The following is a 22,111-nucleotide window of genomic DNA, read 5'->3' as shown; positions in this document are numbered from 1 at the left end:
AAAAGTTTTAGTAGTATCAAATGTATTTTTTTTTCTCCAAAATTATATTTTTGGTACCTTGTTTACTCGCTGGTGATCTAGCTCTCATTGACCACCATTGAAAACGCTGCTAACGCTATCTAGGTAGCCATAACTTGTTTTCTCCAAATGTATGTTAGCTAGCTAACTTAACTATATCATGAATATAACTCTCATCTGCTGTCGGCCTCAGGATACGATTTGAGAGTGAACGAAGTTAGCTCCGAAAGTGGTTGCCTTGACTGTATGCCGACAGTGCATTAGCCATCCAGTGTCCACAGTACAAACTTCATTTAGCATGGTTGTAATGGCAGTCTACAACAACATACCTGAAAGTCTCCTGATTACCAAGAGGTAGTCTATGTTTACTTTCATTGTGTATTAAAAACACAGTTTGAGATCACTGTGAGAGGTTTTCTCCATTGGTTTGAAGGGGGAATTGGAATTCTTGGAAAAACTTTGACCTGAATAGTAACAAGAGGAGGTCTTGACAATGGGTCAATTGGGACTCAGTTGGAACGTTACCTAACATTTTAGGAACATTCACTGTTTGCTGTGACATTAGCAACACATGGAGTGTGTGAAGAAATTAGTGTTATCACTTTTAACAGCGCTGCGAAACTTAGCGTTTTTTTAGTTAGTGTCCATCTTCTTTATAATTGTCTTATAAATAACTGCTCAGAGTTATAATAGAGTCGGAGAGTGTTCTTTTTTCCTGAAAAACTTTTTGGTGGAGAGAGCCTTGTCAACTGTAAACTCTTGTCGTTTTGACGTGGAGTCTTGTTTTATCTGTCACACAGCATGAAGAAGAGCTGTATTTGTATTGGCCTTCATACATCTTTCATAACCATCTCCTGCCATTAAGACAGCAAGATATTGGAGACACAGGGCCCTAAAGTGAATCTTTGAAGAAGAGTTTATTTATACCTACTTCCAGCCTGTACTGTTTCAGAGTGGTTGTGCTCTGCGCTTTAAGGCGGTCTGGGAGAATGTGAAACATTTTGTGTTAACATAGCAGAAGGGAGAGAGTATGAGCGAGTATCTACAGTGTAGAATAGATGTTTGTGAGTGAGTGCCCGTGTGTATGCATGCATATGTGCCTGTGTGTGTGTGTGCGTGTGTGTGTGACTCGAGGAAAGTGAACAGGTGCACATGACAAGATCGGCAATCCATCATAGATTATGTGATTTGCACAACAGTCCTCTATCTCAGTGTGTACCTGTGCAGTGCGCGCTAACCATGGTTGCAAGGTGCACGGTGTTTCCTGGCTTCAGGGTTGGATGCGCGCTGTGTTTATTAAGAAGCACTTGGCGTATCGGAGAACGCATGACTTTCAACCTTTGACTCTCCCGAGCCCGTACGGGAGTTGTAGCGATGAGACAAGATAGTAGCTATTAAAACATTTGGATACCAAGAAATTGGGGAGAAAAAGGGTTAAATTATGATCACTTAAATCCACTTCAATCAGTGTAGATGAATGGGAGAAGACAGGTTAAAGAAGGTTAAAGAAGGATTTTAAAGCCTTGAGACAATTGAGACATGGATTGTGTGTGTGTGCCATTCAGAGGGTGAATGGACAAAATATGAAGTGCCTCTGAACAGGGTATGGTAGTAGGTCCCAAGCGCACCGGTTTGAGTATGTCAAGAACTGTAATGCTGTTGGGTTTTTCACGCTGAACAGTTTCCTGTTTGTGTCAAGAATTGTCCACCGCCAAAAGGACATCCAGTCAACTTGGCACAACTGTGGGAAGCATTGGAGTCAACATGGGCCAGCATCCCTGTGGATGCTTTCGACACCTTGTAGAGTCCATGCCCTGACAAATTGAGGCTGTTCTGAGGGAAGGTGTTCCAATACTAGTCGTACACTCAACTAGTATTGTAGTTCTTTCCATTTCCTCTATGAACTAATTGCAAACAAATAGTACAGAAGCTCCACCATCTGTCCCAATCCTTGCATTATCTCACTCTTTCTTAAAACCCCTAAAAGTCAAATCCTTTGGGAATTGCTTTAAGATGGTCATATCATGGACCATTTATCTATTTGATTTGGAATTTGCCTAAATAATGAGTTGCATGGACTTACTCTGTGTGCAATAATAGTGTTAAAATTATTTTTGAATGATCTTTGTACATCACACATACAATTATCTGTAAAGTCCCTCAATTCGAGCAGTGAATTTCAAACACAGATTCAACCTCAAAAACCAGGGAGGTTTTCCAATACCTCGCAAAGAAGGGAAATTATTGGAAGATAAAAAAAACAGACATTTAATATCCCTTTGAGCATGGTGAAGTTATTAATTACACTTTAGATGGTGCACCAATAAACTCAGTCACTACAAAGATACAGGCGTCCTTCCTAACTCAGTTGCCAGAAAGGATTTCACTATGAGGCCAATGGTGACTTTAAAACTATTAAGAGTTTAATGACTGTGATAGGAGAAAACTATAGCATTGTAGTTAATCCACAATACTAACCCAATTCACTGAGTGAAAAGAAAGAAACCTGTACAGAATACAAATATGCATCCTGTTTGTAACAAGGAACTAAAGTAATACTGCAAAAAATGTGTCAAAGCAAGTAACTTTTTGTCTGAATACAAAGTCTTATGTTTGGGGCAAATCACCATGCATTACTGAGTACCACTCTTCATATTTTCAAGCATAGTGGTGGCTGAATCATATTATGGGTATGCTTGTAATCGTTAACAACTGGGGAGTTTTTTGGATAAAAAAATACAAGGAATGGAGCTAAGCACAGGTAAAAATCCTCTAGGAAGACCTGGTTCAGTCTGCTTTCCACCAGACACTGGGAGATTAATTCACATTTGAGCAGGACAATAACCTAAAACACAAGGCCAATTCTACACTGGAGTGGATTACCAAGAAGACAGTGAATGTTCCTGAGCCACCAAGTTGCAGTCTTAACTTAAATCTACTTGAAAATCTATGGCAAGATCTAAAAATGGTTGTCTAGCAATGATCAACAACCAATTTGACAGAGCTTGAATAATTTTGAAAAGAATACTAAGGCAAATGTTGCACAATCCAGGTGTGGAAAGCTCTTAAATACTTACTTAGAAAGGCTCACAGCTGTAATCACTGCCAAAGGTGCTTCTACAAAGTACTGACTCAGGGGTGTGAATACTTATGTAAATACAATATTTCTGTATTTAATTTTCAATACATTTGCAAAACATATTTTACTTTGTCATTATTGTGTGTAGATGGGTGAGAAAAAACTAAACAATTTCATCCATTTTGAATTCAGGCTGTAACACAATAAAATGTGGAATAATAATTGTACTTTCTGAAGGCACTGTACCTCCGTACTTCCATTCAATTGTATGGGTTACCTGTATGGGTTACCTGTATGGGTTACCTTCAGATGAGTCCCGTGACACTTGTTGGTCTCATCTTTCCATAGAGTGGTCATATTAACACTACAGACATTTTCATGAGAAGACCGATTTTTGGGTTGTCTCATGGTCTAACAAACAGCCCTGTAGTTCTTCCACTTTCCACTGCAGAATCGGAAGGCTGACATAGGCGGATGCAGTGAATTGAGACGTAGCCCGTGCAAAAAAAACAGATATCTCTAGCTTAAACCGACAGATTTTGATGGGGATTTTTTTGCACAGGTGTGTCAATAAACAAATAAAAAAAGGAATTGTCCAAAAACAGTCCTGTCCTCGCCTCCTACGACTCTGGTCAAAGTAGTGCACTATATAGGGTTCTAACTGGGACACATCCAGAGCTTCAGTCTATATCACACTTCCTGTCTTCAACCCAAGTAGTGTTGACCAATAGATTATGCTTAAAGCTGCAATCAGCAGTAGAAACAATAACAAATCATCCTCTCCGCCCTTGTTTCTGTAAAAATATGAGGGATGGGGCTGGAGAAATGTACCACTCTCAAATTCATCGACAGAGCTATGGATACAAGGACTGACCATCCATGAAAACCATAAACTTGTTTACATTTACTTTGTTTACAAACATTGGAGTAAAACAAGTTCATAATTTGGAATCAATGGGTACATATCAAGTCCAAAAATGGATGCAGCAAGAGCTGATTGCCCCTGTAAACAGGATTATTCCAATTCTTTAAGAGAGGCATATATATATATATATATATATATATATATATATATATACACACACAGTGGGGCAAAAAAGTATTTAGTCAGCCACCAATTGTGCAAGTTATCCCACTTAAAAAGATGAGGCCTGTAATTTTCATCATAGGTACACTTCAACTATGATAGACAAAATGAGAAAAAAAATACATAAAATCACATTGTAGCATTTTTTATGAATTTATTTGCAAATGATGGTGGAAAATAAGTATTTGGTCAATAACAAAAGTTTATCTCAATACTTTGTTATATACCCTTTGTTGGCAATGACAGAGGTCAAACGTTTTCTGTAAGTCTTCACAAGGTTTTCACACACTGTTGCTGGTATTTTGGCCCATTCCTCCATGCAGATCTCCTCTAGAGCAGTGATGTTTTGGGGCTGTTGCTGGGCAACATGGACTTTCAACTCTCTCCAAAGACTTTCTATGGGGTTGAGATCTGGAGACTGGCTAGGCCACTCCAGGACCTTGAAATGCTTCCTACAAAGCCACTCCTTCGTTGCCCGGGCGGTGTGTTTGGGGTCATTGTCATGCTGAAAGACCCAGCCACGTTTCATCTTCAATGCCCCTGCTGATGGAAGGAGGTTTTCACTCAAAATCTCACAATACATGGCCCCATTCATTCTTTCCTTTACACGGATCAGTCGTCCTGGTCCCTTTGCAGAAAAACAGCCCCAAAGCATGATGTTTCCACCCCCATGCTTCACAGTCGGTATGGTGTTCTTTGGATGCATCTCAGCATTCTTTGTCCTCCAAACACGACGAATTGCGTTTTTACCAAAAAGTTATATTTTGGTTTCATCTGACCATATGACATTCTCCCAATCTTCTTCTGGATCATCCAAATGCTCTCTAGCAAACTTCAGATGGGCCTGGACATGTACTGGCTTAAGCAGGGGGACACGTCTGGCACTGCAGGATTTGAGTCCCTGGCGGCGTAGTGTGTTACTGATGGTAGGCTTTGTTACTTTGGTCCCAGCTCTCTGCAGGTCATTCACTAGGTCCCCCCGTGTGGTTCTGGGATTTTTGCTCACCGTTCTTGTGATCATTTTGGCCCCACGTGGTGAGATCTTGCGTGGAGCCCCAGATCGAGGGAGATTATCAGTGGCTTGTATGTCTTCCATTTCCTAATAATTGCTCCCACAGTTGATTTCTTCAAACCAAGATGCTTACCTATTGCATATTCAGTCTTCCCAGCCTGGTGCAGGTCTACAATTTTGTTTCTGGTGTCCTTTGACAGCTCTTTGGTCTTGGCCATAGTGGAGTTTGGAGTGTGACTGTTTGAGGTTGTGGACAGGTGTCTTTTATACTGATAACAAGTTTAAACAGGTGCCATTAATACAGGTAACGAGTGGAGGACAGAGGAGCCTCTTAAAGAAGAAGTTACAGGTCTGTGAGAGCCATAAATCTTGCTTATTTGTAGGTGACCAAATACTTCCACCATAATTTGCAAATAAATTAATTAAAAATGATTTTCTGGATGTTTTTTTTCTAATTTTGTCTGTCATAGTTGAAGTGTACCTATGATGAAAATTACAGGCCTCTCTCATCTTTTTAAGTGGGAGAACTTGGTGGCTGACTAAATACTTTTTTGCCCCACTGTGTGTGTGTGTGTATATATATATTCTCTAAATCAGTCGTCTTGCGGCTCTACAAAGCAATAGGCCTGGTACATTTTACACATTTTGGAGTGTAATATTAAATAAGCTACACAGAATTTTTGCTTCTTGGTGTGTTCTCGAGTCCCCTAATATTGAAGTGACTCTAATCAACTGTATCAAGGATATCCTTTGTGTTGTCTTGCCAACACCCTCGTCATACTTTCGGGTAGCAAAAGTCTCAAATCTCAGATTTGGAATCCAATCAACTCAGATGTTATTAAGAGTCTTATATTCATTTTCTCTTTTTTTGTTCCTAACCTGCACTGGTGAGATACCTACACTATCTCTCTCCCTCTCTGAGCTATTGGCCATGGCACAAGCCATGGTTTATTTGACTCTCTCTCTCCCTCTCTGATCATGCTTAGAATAATGTTTTTTAATTGCAACTCAATCTTTGTGCCTTTGACATAGACAATCCTCATGACCATTCCTTGATCTTAGTCAGCTAAACACATAATACTTGATTGCACATGATTAACTATAGCCTCTGGCCTATTGCTGTATTGTCTTTATGGAGTCAGATAATTAATTGAATGGGTTAATTGCTTAGTCTTCTTACAAGTCGCATGTGGGGAGTATACAGTAACTTCAGAAAGTCTTTCAGACCCCTTAACTTTTTCCACATTTTGTTACATTACAGCCTTATTTTTAAATGTACATAAGTATTCAGACCCTTTTTACTCAGTTCTTTCTTGAAGCATCTTTGGCAGCGATTACAGCATCGAGTCTTTTTGGGTATGATGCTACAAGCTTGGCACACCTGTGTTTCGGGAGTTTCTCCCATTCTTCTCTGTAGATCCTCTCAAACTATGTCAGGTTGGATGGGGAGCGTTGCTAAACAGCTTTTTTCAGGTCTCTCCAGAGATGTTAGATTGGGTTCAAGTCCAGGCTCCGGCTGGGCAACTCAAGGACATTCAGAGACTTATCCTATAGTCACTCCTGCGTTGCCTTGGCTGTGTGCTTAGTGTTGTTGTCCTGTTGGAAGGTGGACCTTCGCTCTGAGGTCCTGAGCGCTTTGGAGCAGGTTTTCATCATGGATCTCTCTGTACTTTGCTCCGTTCATCTTTTCCTCGATCCTGACTAGTCTCCCAGTCCCTGCCGCTGAAAAACATTCCCACAACATGATGAGGCCACCACCATGCTTCACCGTAGGGATGGTGCCAGGTTTCCTCCAGACGTGATGCTTGGCAATCACGCCAAAGATTTCAATCTTGGTTTCATCAGACCAGAGAATCTTGTTTCTCATGGTATGAGAGTCTTTAGGTGCCTTTTGGCAAACTCCAAGAGGGCTGTCATGTGCCTTTTACTGAGGAGTGGCTTCCGTCTGGCCACTCTACTGTTACGGCCCGAGTACTGCAGAGATGGTTGTCCTTCGGAAGGTTGCCCCATCTCCACAGAAGAACTCTATAGCTCCGTCAGAGTGACCATCAGGTTCTTGGTCACCTTCCTGACCAAGGCCCTTCTCCTCCGATTGCTCAGTTTGGCTGGGCGGCCAGCTCCAGGGAGAGTCTTGGTGGTTTTTCCATTTAAGAATGACGGAGGCCACTATGTTCTTGGGGACCTTCAATGCTGCAGACATTTTTTGGTACCCTTCCCCAGATTTGTGCTTCCACACCTGCATTGCTTGCTGTTTGGGGTTTTAGGCTGGGTTTCTGTACAGCACTTTGAGATATCAGCTGATGTACGAAGGGCTATATAAATAAATTTGATTTGATTTGATACAATCCTGTTTCGCAGCTCTGCGGACAATTCCTTCGACCTTGTGGCTTGGTTTTTGCTCTGACATGCACTGTCATCTGTGGGACCTTATATAGAAAGGTGTGTGCCTTTCCAAATCATGTCCAATTAATTGAATTTACCACAGGTGGACTCAAATCAAATTGTAGAAACATCTCAAGGAAGATCAATGGAAACAGGAAGCACAGGAGCTCAATTTCGAGTCTCATAGCAAATGGTCTGATTATTTATGTAAATTGCACGGTTATTTTTTTTTTATACATTTGCAAAAATGTATAAAAACCTGTTTTCGCTTTGTCATTATTGTGTGTAGATTGTATTTGTATTTATTTAATACATTTTAGAATAAGACTGTAACGTAACAAAATGTGGAAAAGGTCAAGGGGTCTGAATACTTTCCGAAGGCACTGTATAATATGCATATATATCAAATATTACTTCACTACAATATTGTCCAGAAAATTACCCAATTACCTTATTTGCCTAAAACTAATGACTTGTAGTAGAGTACTTTCATGATAGGAAATTGATTAATATTACATTATATTCATGAATCAACATTCAAGACATTTTACGTAAACATTTAGCAATTAAACTTCCATAGTGTATATTTACCAAATTCAGTGGGTGTGTCAGGTCAAAGGCATTCAATAGTCAAAGACTCCTGTTTAAACTACAGGAACAATAAAACGCCAAAGAGACTGAGGTTTGGTATCATTATTTTTTATTGTTCAGTTATATTTTTCATCCTGCTGTTTATTTGCAATGTTTTTCTATTATATTATGCATATGAAGGTGTTTCAATAAAGGTGCAAACATTAGCAAACACATAGAAGGACCATTTACCGTAAATATGGCATTAATCGCACCCTTCCGTTATACCCTTCATGATCAGGTTGAAATCGACAAAGGGCCTACCTCCTTGATGAGATATCCAAACACACCGGTACACATTTAGGCAGGGCTCTTTTTGCCCCCATACCATTCATTGCCTGTATGCCATGTACCTGACCTCATATCAATGACCCAACTCTCCAACACAACTAGTCCTAGTGCTGGTGTCATTTTCCCCAATGGAAGACTTCTCAGAGGAGTGATTGGATAATTTCTCTCCTTTGTGGAGTAGTAGTACACCAATTAAATGCAAAATCACCAATTTACACAAAGAAAATTCAGGGGGGAACCCGTTTTCAGGCCAGGCCTCCTTTAGCACAGCAGCCAATCAGAGACGACCTCATAGACCTCATGACTCCTTGATAGGCTAATTTAAACATATCTAAAAACTCTCCTCCAGTGTTGGTTGACCGAGTCATGACGAGTTTAACTGTGATAAGTAAAGAGATAATAAGACAATAGGATATAGGGCAGTGCGTATAGATATTCCCAGCAGTGGATCCAGAGTCTACAATGAATCAGGGCAGTGTATAACAGATTCCCAGTAGTGCAACTTATCACACAGGAATGCTGAGGTTTATACAATGACACATTGTATGATTTGGATGGTTGAGAAAGCAGTCTGTGCTTTTAGCACAACTCACAAAAATCTAGATTGCTATTATAAGTGGAGGTCCCACTGAAATATGAAGGACTTCCTGGATGATGTCTGAAGGTATACCTGGGTGTGGAACTCAGGTTTTGATGACAGCAGTAAGTATCATGACATATGACATCAGGGTTTGACCTTTGACTGCTCTCGTTAGCCCTAGCTGTCCCCTCATTCAGGATCCTTCAAGTGTGTCCATCACATCTCTCACATTCAAATCATTGTCTGGGTCTTTCGATCAAATGCTTTTTAGTGTAGCAAACAATTTTTAAAAAGCAGCACACCAATAACAATACTTCCAGAATTTCATTCTGTACATAATGTTTCTTGGCTTAAAAAACATCTGCGTACCCCTTCACTACTGTACTATGTGCAGTATCAGAACTCTACATGTCTGTCTCACAGACAATTCTGGACCAGCATGACCGCAACCCAGACATCTTGACCATGGCATGTGACTGCTCTGTGAGTGGCTGCACTATCAGCTCAAGTGGCTAACAATAATACTAAAGTGTACCATGTGACCAGCCTAATGTTGGAAAGGTAGCTAACTCCATCAAGCCCAACAAATGACTGGTACTGTGGAGTACTGTGACCCACCCCAGTGATACCCCTTGCCCGTCCCCTTCCCCATGAGAGCATCATAGCAAATCAGAGAGCAGGATTCGTGATACACGCCTATTCCCCTCTGACAGCAGTGTCTGCAGAAGAACCTCCCCGTGCCAAACCCCTGCCTTTACCCCATCCATGACCTCCCTTCCCCAACCCAAAAGGAAAATTATAGTAATGATAGGAGGAAGAGGGGAAAGAGCCTTAGGCCTAGATTCAATCAGATCAAGCGTTAACTGGCTATAGCCGACAACCGCACAGCTGATGTTTTGGCCGTGTCGAAGGTGTAACTGGGTTGGAGCTGTCAAATCGGTGAGCAGCTGTTCTTGATCATTGTCACGAAGCCACACCCAAGTTCAGAACGAGCAAGTGTAGGCTATACAGAAATAATGACGCTCAAATTTAAAACAAAATTAGGAGGATCAGCCTAATCGAGGTGTAAATGACATCTCACATTCCAGTGTTTGAACGTTTCTCTTAAACGGCAATGTCTGTTTTAGGTATAATGCCAGGAGCCTCTTGTCGATTTGACAGCTCTAACGCAGTTCCACCTCCGACACCGCCGAAACAACTGCTATGCGGATGTCGACTAAAGCTGATCTGTTTGAATAAAGCCCTAAATCAATTACAATACCATGCTAATTCATGATTCTAACAACACAAGTAGTACGTGAAAGTGCTGTTGCATTCATAAAATCAATGTGTGTGAACTACCATGGTTTAAAGCTTTGAAACATTGACATTGTCACGATGAGGAGGACGAACTCCCTGGTGCCACACTCATATCAGGCTTTTGCATAAAATGTCAATTCAATGTCCTGATTTAAAAATATTTTCTCCCTTTTTTCTAAAATATTTCACAGGCAAGAATTTCGTAATTGTATGTTTTTTCTTCTATTTTTGTTGTTGTTGTTGTTTGTTGTTGTTTATGGTCGTTGTTGTTGTCGTTGAACAAGGTGTAAGAAATACGTGGGGCGATGTGCAGGCTATGAGCCACCATCCTGCTCTGTGGAGTTCTGCCCCACCACTTTTTCTCCTCCGTTCAGGAGAGTGGGAGCCTCAGTCCCTGAGTTTTTTCGTGAGCGTCCCTTCTCCTCGATGTCATGCAGCGATGGCTCTTTGTACATGCAAACTGAAGAAAGGGCGGGGGAGGGGGGAACGTGAGAAAAAAATAGAGAGATGGAGGTAGAGAGTGAAGAGGAGTGAGAGAAGGAATATTTATATAGGAGAGAGCAGGAGGGGAGAGAAGGGAGGGGAGAGAGACGACAATGAGAGAGAGTAGGGGAGATAAAGGAGGTAAGAGAGACAAAAAACAGAGGAGATTAATTGAGAGATTCAGCATTAGTTTAGAGTTAGTTTAGTTCAAACACACACAACATTTGAACCTCCAGCAGGGTTGGGGTCAATTAGAATTGCCGTCAGTCAACTCAAAAAATAAACTGAAATTCCAATTAGATAATTGAATTAAAAAAAATATATTTTCAATGTTTTCTCAATAAACTGAAAATAACCTATTTATTTAAACCATTTAAAATTCAGATCACTTCCTGAATTGCATGATTCAAATAAAATTGACCCTAACCCTGCTTCCCAGTACCGAGGAAGTAATTTAGCTTCTCAAACTTGAATGGATTATCTGGGTACCTGTATCTGAGGACTCAAATCTATCAAAGGCACATTGAGGTCTTCTCAAACAAACAGAATTCTTGTAATCTGGCAATCTTACATTACACCAAACAGAATGCCGTTATAATGTCCCATGACAATTTTGACCTGCTGGGTCATTTATAAACAGATACAAAGATGCTTCATTAACATAGCTATGGCTTGTAAAAGTGTGTTATGACTCCTACTTTAAATAAACCTTGACTTGACGTATGGCAGGTGTTGCATTTGAATCAAGCCCTGAGTGTGGCTGGCTGGCAGCCAGACGGTGTTTCGGTCTCACCTTCGATGGGTCTGGGCACAAAGTGTGAGGAGGGCTTGGTCTTCTTCACCCGGTTGCCCTTCATGACAACGCCGTCCTTGTTGAGGCCCAGGTACCAGGCCCTGCCAGACTCGTGCTGCCGGAACAGCGTCGATGAGTAGATGACATAGTAGTTCTCAAAAACAGACTCCTTGAATTTTGCCTCTACTGTGAACAAGTCCTGAGGAACAAAGAGAGGAAGACAACGCTTGAGATCAGATAGTACAGTGTTCAAAGATCTAGCCCACCAGTTTAAAATACGTCGAACATCAATGGAATTCTTAGTTGAAAAGGCAAAAAGTTGTCAACGAACACAGGTTTTGTTTATTTCAAGTAGAATTCACGTTTGTTGACAACTAAAATAAATATTAACCAAAAATGGACATTGATTTTATGTTGCAGTGCATTTGGAAAGTATTCAGACCCCTTGTTCTTTTCCACATTTTGTCTCGTTACACCCTTATTCTAAAATAAACATGTTTCCTCATCAATCTACACACAGTACCCCATAATGGCAAAGTGAAAACAGGTTTTTTGACATTTTAGCAAATGTATTAAAAATTAAAACAAAAATACCTTATTTACATAAGTATTCAGACCCTTTGCTATGAGACTTGAAATTGAGCTCAGGTACATTCTGTTTCCATTGATTATCCTTGAGATGTTTCTGCAACTTGATTGGAGTCCACCTGTGTTAAATTCAATTGATTGGACATGATTTGGAAAGGCACACACCTGTCTATATAAGGTCCCACAGTTGACAGTGCATGTCAAACCATGACATGAGGTCGAAGGAATTGTCCGTAGAGCTCTGAGACAGGATTGTGTTGAGGCAGATATCTGGGGAAGGGTACCAAAAAATGTCTGCAGCATTGAAGGTCCCCAAGAACACAGTGGCCTCCGTCAATCTTAAATGGAAGAAGTTTGGTACCACCAAGACTCTTCCTAGAGCTGACCGCCCTGCCAAACTGAGCAATCGAGGGAGAAGGGCCTTGGTCAGGGAGGTGACTAAGAACTTGACTCTGACAGAGCTCCAGAGTTCCTCTGTTGAAATGCGAGAACCTTCCAGAATGACAACCATCGCTGCAGCATTCCACCAATCAGGCCTTTATGGTAGAGTAGCCAGACGGAAGCCACTCCTCAGTAAAAAGGCACATGACAGCCCGCTTGGTGTTTGCAAAAAGGCACCTAAAGGACTCTCAGACTATGCGATACAAGATTCTCGGGTCTAATGTAATCAACATTAAACTATTTGGCCTGAATGCCAAGCGTCACGTATGGAGGAAACCTGGTACCATCCCTACGGTGAAGCATGGTGGTGGCAGCATCATGCTGTGGGGATGAACGGATCGAGGGAAAGATGAACGGAGCAAAATACAGAGAGATCGCTGATGAAAACCTGCTCCAGAACGCTCAGGACTTCAGACTGGGGCGAAGGTCCACCTTCCAACAGGACAACAACACTAAGCACACAGTCAAGACAACGCAGGAATGGTTTCGGGGACAAGTCTCTGAATGTCCTTGAGTTGCCCAGCCAGAGCCCGGACTAGAACCCCGATTTAACATTTCTGGAGAGACCTGAAAATAGCTGTGCAGCGAGGCTCCCCATCCAATTTGACAGAGCTTGAGAGGATCTGCAGAGAAGAATTGGAGAAACTCGAGGCTGTAATCGCTCCCAAAGGTGCTTCAACAAAGTACTGAGTAAAGGGTCTGAATACTTATGTAAATGTATATTTCCGTTTTTTATTTGTAATACACTTGCAAAATGTTTTTTTTTTAAACTGGTTTTGCTTTCTCATTATGGGATATTGTGTGTAGGTTGAGGGAACATTTTTTTTGATTCATTTTAAAATAAGAAAAAGGGGTCTGAATACAGCTATGTTAGGTTTTTGCCTGAAGGGGTGTCACCAGTGGAGGCTGTTGATGTAAGAAATTAGGAGGATGGGCTATGGGTGTTTGCTATGATTACATTACATTACATCCAGACATCACAATGAGCACATCCTCCCCACATTCCCATCCACTGGGTATTACAGGTATAAAACAATGGTGGAATTGTTACAATGGTACAATGGTGGAATTTTTGCAGAATAATCCAAGTCGACCTCTAGAAGATCCTACACTCTTACCACCTTTTTCTATCTGGAACCTAAAAGGGTACTTTGGCTGTCCCCATTTGAAGAAACCCTCTTTGGTTCCAGGTAGAACCCTTTTGGGTTCCATGTAAGGACCCTTTTCAGAAAAGATTCAACATGGAACCCAAAATAGTTCAACCTGGACCCAAAAAGGGTTATCCTATTGGGACAGCCAAATAACCTTTTTTTCTAAGAGTACGTCTTACTACAGAGAGTAACATTTGATCTAGATTTCTCCTTTTTTCCAGGCCTTGGAATTGGATGACTGTGCCATTGTGTCATAGTACCCTCGAGCTGTGCACAGGTGGACAGGGTGGAGAATGTGATTAATCAGAGCACAAAACACCTCAAGTAGTGTGTACACACACACACCTGACACATGCTGTAGACATGGACGAAAAGACAGAGATCGCCCTGTTTAATATTCCTGAAATACAACTTGACAACATTATCTCTAACATCACCCCTCCATTATTTCAGCAGATGGTAATGTTTCCTTGAGCTCCAAGGGATGTTTTGTGAGGAAGACAGCGTGGAGGACAGTGGGAGAAGAGAGGGAGGGAGAGCAGTGGGAAATTGAGGGATGGAAAAGAAAACGTAGAGAATATAGTAGAAGGCTACATGCAATGAAATAGACAGTGAACTTTGGTCAAGGGTCCTGGCTTTTTATATAACCATCTGACCACCCAACCCAGATCACTCTATTCAGATATAAGATCACCGTTAATGAATAAAAACGTACATTGTCTACAGTGGCGGTCGGTGACGTTTAAGATGAGGGAGGAGCATGGCCTTATTTCTATTACAGCATATTGGAGGTTGCTACAATTTACCCTACGAATGAAAATGTACAACCTAGGTGCAAAGGGCGAGAGAAAATATTGAGTAATCAAGGTGACAGACAGTGACACATTCAATACCACCTGACACACTCTTGCCTGCATCAAGCTGATCTATGGTGTAATCATTAGTCCAACAGTTGCAAACAAGAGTTTCTATTGGACAAATTCAGGTATGTTAATCCCTGTTCCGTTACGTTTGCTTCCGTTTAAGAAACGTTTTTCAACAGAATTGGCGGAATGAATACATCCCTGATCACCGTAAACACAGTTCACTTTCATAGCAGCCACATACAAACAGTTCATTGTATAATTTGTTCTCGTATCTATGCACTCTCCTCCTCTCACCTTTTCAGTACACAATAAAACAGCTGTCTGTGACCAGGCAAAAAAAACGTTCCATGCCATACCATAACCGCTAATCTCTACACACAGCCTACATCGTTGTCACCATATTAGCTAATATTATAGTCAACATCAAGGGCGCAACTTTCAATTGGGACTGGGGGGGGGGCATGACCCCCCCTCACATTCTAAAATAGCATTTTTGTCCCCCCACTTTTATCATTTTGCACTGTAATACCAAAAGCGGCATCGGACCATGCAGACGCTTCAGAGCGGTCTGGTAGGCTGTTTGGAAGTTTCAGCCGGCTGGATTTAGGACCGCACGGACACCAGAGTGTCCACAGTGCGGACAGGCTGTGTGAAGGCAGCTTCTGAAAGGCATGGTGCTGCTGTCTGCAGCTGCTGTCTCTTTGTGTGTTGTGCTTTGTCTCTGAGGTGTAAAAGCAAGCAGAGACAAAACTGGCTATACTTTAATTGACTGATGTAGCTTGTAAGGTAACTTCTGTTGGACTAGTAGTGTAACTGACATGTAATGTTAGCTACAGTAACATCCCCTCTCGACTGAAGAGAATGAATTAGCTAGCTAGTAGCTACCACAGCCAGTTCAGCTCTAGTCTCTAGCTATCTGTCATGTAGCTGTATCTAACAGCTGTTATGTGTATGGAAGTTTTCTAGCCTTTTTGTCCCGTTTCAACAGAGGTAAAAGCTGGCTAACGTTAGCTAGCTAGCTCATTAACTTTAGCTATTATCTTTGCCTCAATCACACTAGACCTGAATTAAACAATGAAACCAGAGGCCAAATGATTGAAGACCAATATTCAGATGTTTTTTTGACAGCACAATGCAAGTTTTTATTAGAGTCAGTATAGCAATGTAACGTTATTGATCTGTCTGTTTCCTTAGCAAATTCCCTACTTTTCACAATTACATGGTATAAACAGCTCTACAGGCTACACTGTCATGGTGCACAGTTAGTACACAATACTATGCTCATCATGTCTTAGCAGGATCAGGTGGTGACAGGTGTCCCAGCAGGGTCAGACAGCAAAGGAAGACCAGTCTACGGAGCTCAGGTGAATTATACAGGATATTATCTATAACAATCTGTGAATGGATACAAAGTTCCATCTTGAATTGATGGGTAGTCCTACAGTAGCTACAGGACAGCAGTTTAAAGCTACAGCCTGAGATCTGGAAATAATGGTAATTTCAATTATTGAACCATTGATTCTATTCTTGAATAATATAATGTATAAATGTACACCAAGGTAATTCTTTATCATGCCTCATCTGAACAGGATCCGATGGTGACAGGGGTCTCGGCAGGGTCAGGCAGCCAGGGAAGTCCAGTCTGTGACGGTCTGTGACTTTTTCAGATACAACACTTTATTCTCTCTGTGCAGCAAACATTGGACAAGCAATAAGCTTAACATTTTTTAACTATTTAAAGGCAGTCTGACAAACCTCAAGTTGATTTCCAAACTGTATCCAAGGTTGATAGAAGCTTTTCCTGATGACACAAAAAATGTCAAACAAAACTGTGAGGAAGACCTGAGAGACACAATTGATGATGATGATAAATGGACACAGATACGTTTGAATGCCCAGTCATGTTCATGTAATCTCAGACATACTGCAGTTTAAGACCATCCATAGAGCATACTATACTGACCAAAAATAAAAACGCAACATGCAACAATTTTACTGAGTTGCTATTAATGCTAGAAATCTATTTTCAAGAGAATGTGCGGTTTAGTGATTCCCTATGGAAAGCACCATTGCACAACATGCGCTTGTTAGTGTTCATATAAGGAAATCAGTCAATTGAAATAAATTCATTAGGCCCTAATCTATGGATTTCACATGACTGGGCAGGGGCGCAGCCATGGGTGGGCCTACCCATTTGGGAGCCAGGCCCAGCCAATCAGAATAGGTTTTTCCCCACAAAAGGGATTTATTACACACAGAAATACTCCTCAATTTCATCAGCTGTCTGGGTGGCTGGTCTTAGACGATCCCGCAGATGAAGAAGCCGGGGGACACAAAAGGGGACATATTTGCATGTTATGATCTTTTGAAGGCTGGCTGAATTCTTTCAAACAGTATGTTATTTTATCTTAGCATGTATACAGATTCTCCCTTCTCCCTGTTTTTGTTTGCTTGGAAAAGTTAATACTGGAGAATGTTATCAGATGAAACTGTGTAACCTGGCATCTATAGCAGCTAAGAAATGCATTGCCATTAATTGGAAGGTTGGTTATCCTCCCACAATGTCACAATTGTTGGCAGAAATGTCAAGTTATGTTTGATTTGATTTATTACAAGGTCTGGGTGCCTTATATGAAATACTTTTTTAGTGCAGCAGTCGCAAATAGATACATTTTTTTCATGGCACACTAGACACCCGTCTGATTTGCATCTGCCTCAGAGGACTAATCCATGGAGGAGGTCACAGGGACACGGTCCAAGAATATGCGGATTGTGGCTCAGATGCACAGGGCACGTAAATCTCTCCAGAATGCCTTCTCTCCAGCCATTTCGTAGGTATTCATTGTTTCATAACTTCATTGTGTGCATTGTTTGCTGTGACTATCAATTCCCAATTACATATATCACCAGTAGTAGCCCACATTTACCGTTAACTTACGGTAATTTCTGTTAATGCCTTCAATATATTATTATTACAGTTATTTACCGTTCTCATTGTCGGATTGGACATGTGTTTTGCAGCAATCCCAATCTATGCTACACTTGTGAGAAACACGTTTTTGTTTATTACATTCAATTTATGAATTTTGTCAATATATAGATCGTCTTTCGTTTGAAATGCTCCTGTCAATGTTGAGTAAGGACCTGCACCTGAATATGGATATAGAAGTAGGACTAGTTTACCTGGCCTGCGTGCAAATGTAGGCCTATAAATGTGCCCAGTTAGGGATGTCTGATTAGTATTTCTGATTGTCTTAACTCACCACCACTAATGAGCTGTGGAGCTTCTCAACATAATTCTGAACAGCAAGTGAACAAAGTATGTTTTTAGAATCAATTGAGAATGACAATAGTTCCTCAGTGTTTTAACAATATTTCCAGCTCTCTCTCTTTCGATAACCACTTGGCCTGAAAGGGAAAAATGTAATGCTCTGATCCAGTGGAATAGTCATACCTGATTACTTCTTATCCCTTGCGCAAATAGCCTACAGCTGTCTGTCCCAAGCTCACTGGCTCGGGAAACTCTGAGGGCCCAAAATATTTTATACAATGTTTCAAGTTTGCTAGTGTGAGTTTCGGTGACCCAGTTAATACAATGTTTCAAGTTCGTTGCAGACAGGCCATGAGTAGCCAATGTGATTTATAGGCTATTAATTTGCAGGCTGCAATGTTTTTATGTTGGCTTCATGTAGTCTATTTTTTAAAGTTGGCAATGGCAATAACAGTTCATTTTATATTTGTATAATTTTCATTTAGATTTAGATATAATGTAGATTAACCTCAGACAATGATTTTAAGATACAAAGACTATTATGAATGAAATTAAACGGTTCCACAAAAATGTACAAATCAAAATCATAACTGCCACATAGATTGGTAGAAATGGTAAGATAAATTTACACTCTAAATGGAAAAGGTTGCTGACCGCTGGTGTAGCCTATTACCGGTCACTTCAGGAGCTTAACAGCAGAATCTGCGAAGGCCAGCAGCAGAGGGAGTTTTTTTTTCTTCTAGTTAGGCTATCTTGATCTCTGGCTCCTTCTTGAGTCATTTGTGTGTCTTACTTATTTAATCAAACAGCATGCTTAAAGCATCAGACCAGTGCAGTAGATATAGCCTAGTTGATTTTATTAAAACACATGTCTATACATGGAAAAATAATCGTAGGAAAACTTTCACCAATTGATTGGTTTATTTTTTTGTCATGGACAGCCCTAGTAGAAATGCAGAAAATGAGCGTCAGATGCCCAAAAAACTTCTAAAACCAAAGTTGCGCCCCTGGTCAACATAGCTAGCTACTAGAACTGACACATTAATAAACCTGAGCACAATGAGCCTCCTATGTTTTGTATTGAAGTCAATGTACCCAGAGGAGGACAGAAACTAGCTGTTCTCCGCCTACACCATGGTGCTACCCCAGAGAGTGCTGTTGAGGCTACTGTAGACCTTCATTGCAAAACAGTATGTTTTAATCAATTATTTGGTGACGTGAATATAGTTAGTATAGTTTTATCTAAAAAGGATAACTTTTTTTTACTGTTTCACTATTTAATTTTTTTCTGAAATTCACTGAGGATGGCCTTCCCCTTCCTCCTCTGAGGAGGCGCCACTGATTGTCTATTTCTAATGAACTTATTATATCCAATCCAAACATTTTACTTCTTTATATCTCTATCTCCTACAATGAAAGCAGTTATTCCTCTAAGGTTTAATAACCCAGATTGCCCGCCTTAGGCTGCTTCCACTGTTAACATTCACTTCTGCTAATCATGTATGGCTCCCCCTTATAATTCCTGAGTAAATAACTGTTATTTTGAGTTGAAGCATTATACAGTGCCTTGCGAAAGTATTTGGCCCCCTTGAACTTTGCGACCTTTTGCCACATTTCAGGCTTCAAACATAAAGATATAAAATTGTATTTTTTTGTGAAGAATCAACAAGTGGGACACAATCATGAAGTGGAACGACATTTATTGGATATTTCAAACTTTTTTAACAAATCAAAAACTGAAAAATTGGGCGTGCAAATTTATTCAGCCCCTTTTCTTTCAGTGCAGCAAACTCTCTCCAGAAGTTCAGTGAGGATCTCTGAATGATCCAATGTTGACCTAAATGACTAATGAAGATAAATACAATCCACCTGTGTGTAATCAAGTCTCCGTATAAATGCACCTGCACTGTGATAGTCTCAGAGGTCCGTTAAAAGCGCAGAGAGCATCATGAAGAACAAGGAACACACCAGGCAGGTCCGAGATACTGTTGTGAAGAAGTTTAAAGCCGGATTTGGATACAAAAAGATTTCCCAAGCTTTAAACATCCCAAGGAGCACTGTGCAAGCGATAATATTGAAATGGAAGGAGTATCAGACCACTGCAAATCTACCAAGACCTGGCCGTCCCTCTAAACTTTCAGCTCATACAAGGAGAAGACTGATCAGAGATGCAGCCAAGAGGCCCATGATCACTCTGGATGAACTGCAGAGATCTACAGCTGAGGTGGGAGACTCTGTCCATAGGACAACAATCAGTCGTATATTGCACAAATCTGGCCTTTATGGAAGAGTGGCAAGAAGAAAGCCATTTCTTAAAGATATCCATTAAAAGTGTTGTTTAAAGTTTGCCACAAGCCACCTGGGAGACACACCAAACATGTGGAAGAAGGTGATCTGGTCAGATGAAAACAAAATTGAACTTTTTGGCAACAATGTAAAACGTTATGTTTGGCGTAAAAGCAACACAGCTGAACACACCATCCCCACTGTCAAACATGGTGGTGGCAGCATCATGGTTTGGGCCTGCTTTTCTTCAGCAGGGACAGGGAAGATGGTTAAAATTGATGGGAAGATGGATGGAGCCAAATACAGGACCATTCTGGAAGAAAACCTGATGGAGTCTGCAAAAGACCTGAGACTGGGACGGAGATTTGTCTTCCAACATGACAATGATCCAAAACATAAAGCAAAATCTACAATGGAATGGTTCAAAAATAAACATATCCAGGTGTTAGAATGGCCAAGTCAAAGTCCAGACCTGAATCCAATCGAGAATCTGTGGAAAGAACTGAAAACTGCTGTTCACAAATGCTCTCCATCCAACCTCACTGAGCTCGAGCTGTTTTGCAAGGAGGAATGGGAAAAAAATTCAGTCTCTCGATGTGAAAAACTGATAGAGACACACCCCAAGCGACTTACAGCTGTAATCGCAGCAAAAGATGGCGCTACAAAGTATTAACTTAAGGGGGCTGAATAATTTTGCACGCCCAATTTTTCAGTTTTTGATTTGTTAAAAAAGTTTTAAATATCCAATAAATGTCGTTCCACTTCATGATTGTGTCCCACTTGTTGTTGATTCTTCACAAAAAAATACAGTTTTATATCTTTATGTTTGAAGCCTGAAATGTGGCAAAAGGTCGCAAAGTTCAAGGGGGCCGAATAGTTTCGCAAGGCACTGTACTTGCAGGCTGTGTTACCAAGCTCACTTTATACCAAAGAAGAACACTGACCAAGTAATAAGGCTCAGTTCCAAGCAACTGAAGACAGCTCTCCACCCAACATATCTCACTGGATTTGGGGGACGGGGAGATGCTCCCCCTTCTCCCATCCCGCTCCACAGCCACGTTAGCAGATTAAGGCTTAGTAAATCAACAGGGAGACCACTCTATATAGACAGCTAGGCTAATAGGGGAGCCAAGGCTGAGCCAGGAGAAGGTCAGATGAGAGATACAATGCAGGCTATAGTATCAGATCAGTTGGCTTGAGTCATTGGTCATGAGTCTCTCCAATAAGAGGGAGTATTTTATGTCATAATATCTCAGTCCCTGTTCTGGAAAAAATGTAATACAATGGAATTAATCTCGGAAGCCAGAATCAAATATTCTGTGCTAGCTCCAAATACTATATATGTTTTTATTTTACAGAAATTAAAGAACGATGCAAAATAAATGGTTGATAACATTAAACATTATTATTGAAGCAGGAAGATAAATGACCCAGTACACCTCAAAACTGGAGGCCACTCACTTTATTGTGCTGTGATACCTGTACTATCAAGATTAGAGGACATCATCTTCCACTGTTTACCCGTCATGGTTGCCATTGATCGATTTCTAAAATGGAGGAGGGAATTGCAGCCAGAGCCTCCTTATTACACTCTCATCACCAACCATCATCATCAACTACAGCAACAAATGTCTCATCCTCCTGATAACACTGTCACACTTATGACCTTATATAATGCAAACGTAGCGGTAGGAAACTGTAGCTACAAAGGTTATTTTCATCAGACACAGATCTTGATTAAGTAAAACGACAAAAAAGTATAACAAGCTAGACAGCAATCAACAGGATCGGTACCCACGATCATTCACTTTTTTCTTTTGGTTCATTCCACTAAAAGAGTGTCTTTTGCAACGG

At 40.8% G+C, this 22,111-nt stretch overlaps 1 protein-coding gene across 6 annotated transcripts in view; it reads right to left on the bottom strand.

The window, feature by feature from the left end:
- Positions 1–8,261: 8,261 nt before the first annotated feature.
- LOC139382701 (fibroblast growth factor 12-like) overlaps positions 8,262–22,111 on the bottom strand; it is a 134,368-nt gene continuing 120,518 nt past the window's right edge. For all 6 annotated transcript variants that reach the window (XM_071126803.1, XM_071126802.1, XM_071126799.1 and 3 more), the window contains 2 exons: positions 11,655–11,853; positions 8,262–10,838 (listed from right to left, as the gene is read on the bottom strand). In XM_071126803.1, the coding sequence (XP_070982904.1) occupies positions 10,693–10,838; positions 11,655–11,853 (345 nt within the window). In that variant the 3' untranslated portion in view covers positions 8,262–10,692. The remainder of the gene's footprint in view (positions 10,839–11,654; positions 11,854–22,111) is intronic.

Source organism: Oncorhynchus clarkii, chromosome 24 (assembly GCF_045791955.1).
Source record: "Oncorhynchus clarkii lewisi isolate Uvic-CL-2024 chromosome 24, UVic_Ocla_1.0, whole genome shotgun sequence".
In the NCBI taxonomy this organism is placed as follows: domain Eukaryota; kingdom Metazoa; phylum Chordata; class Actinopteri; order Salmoniformes; family Salmonidae; genus Oncorhynchus; species Oncorhynchus clarkii.
Note: the sequence above shows the minus strand (reverse complement) of the source record. Positions and strands in the feature narration are given on the sequence as shown.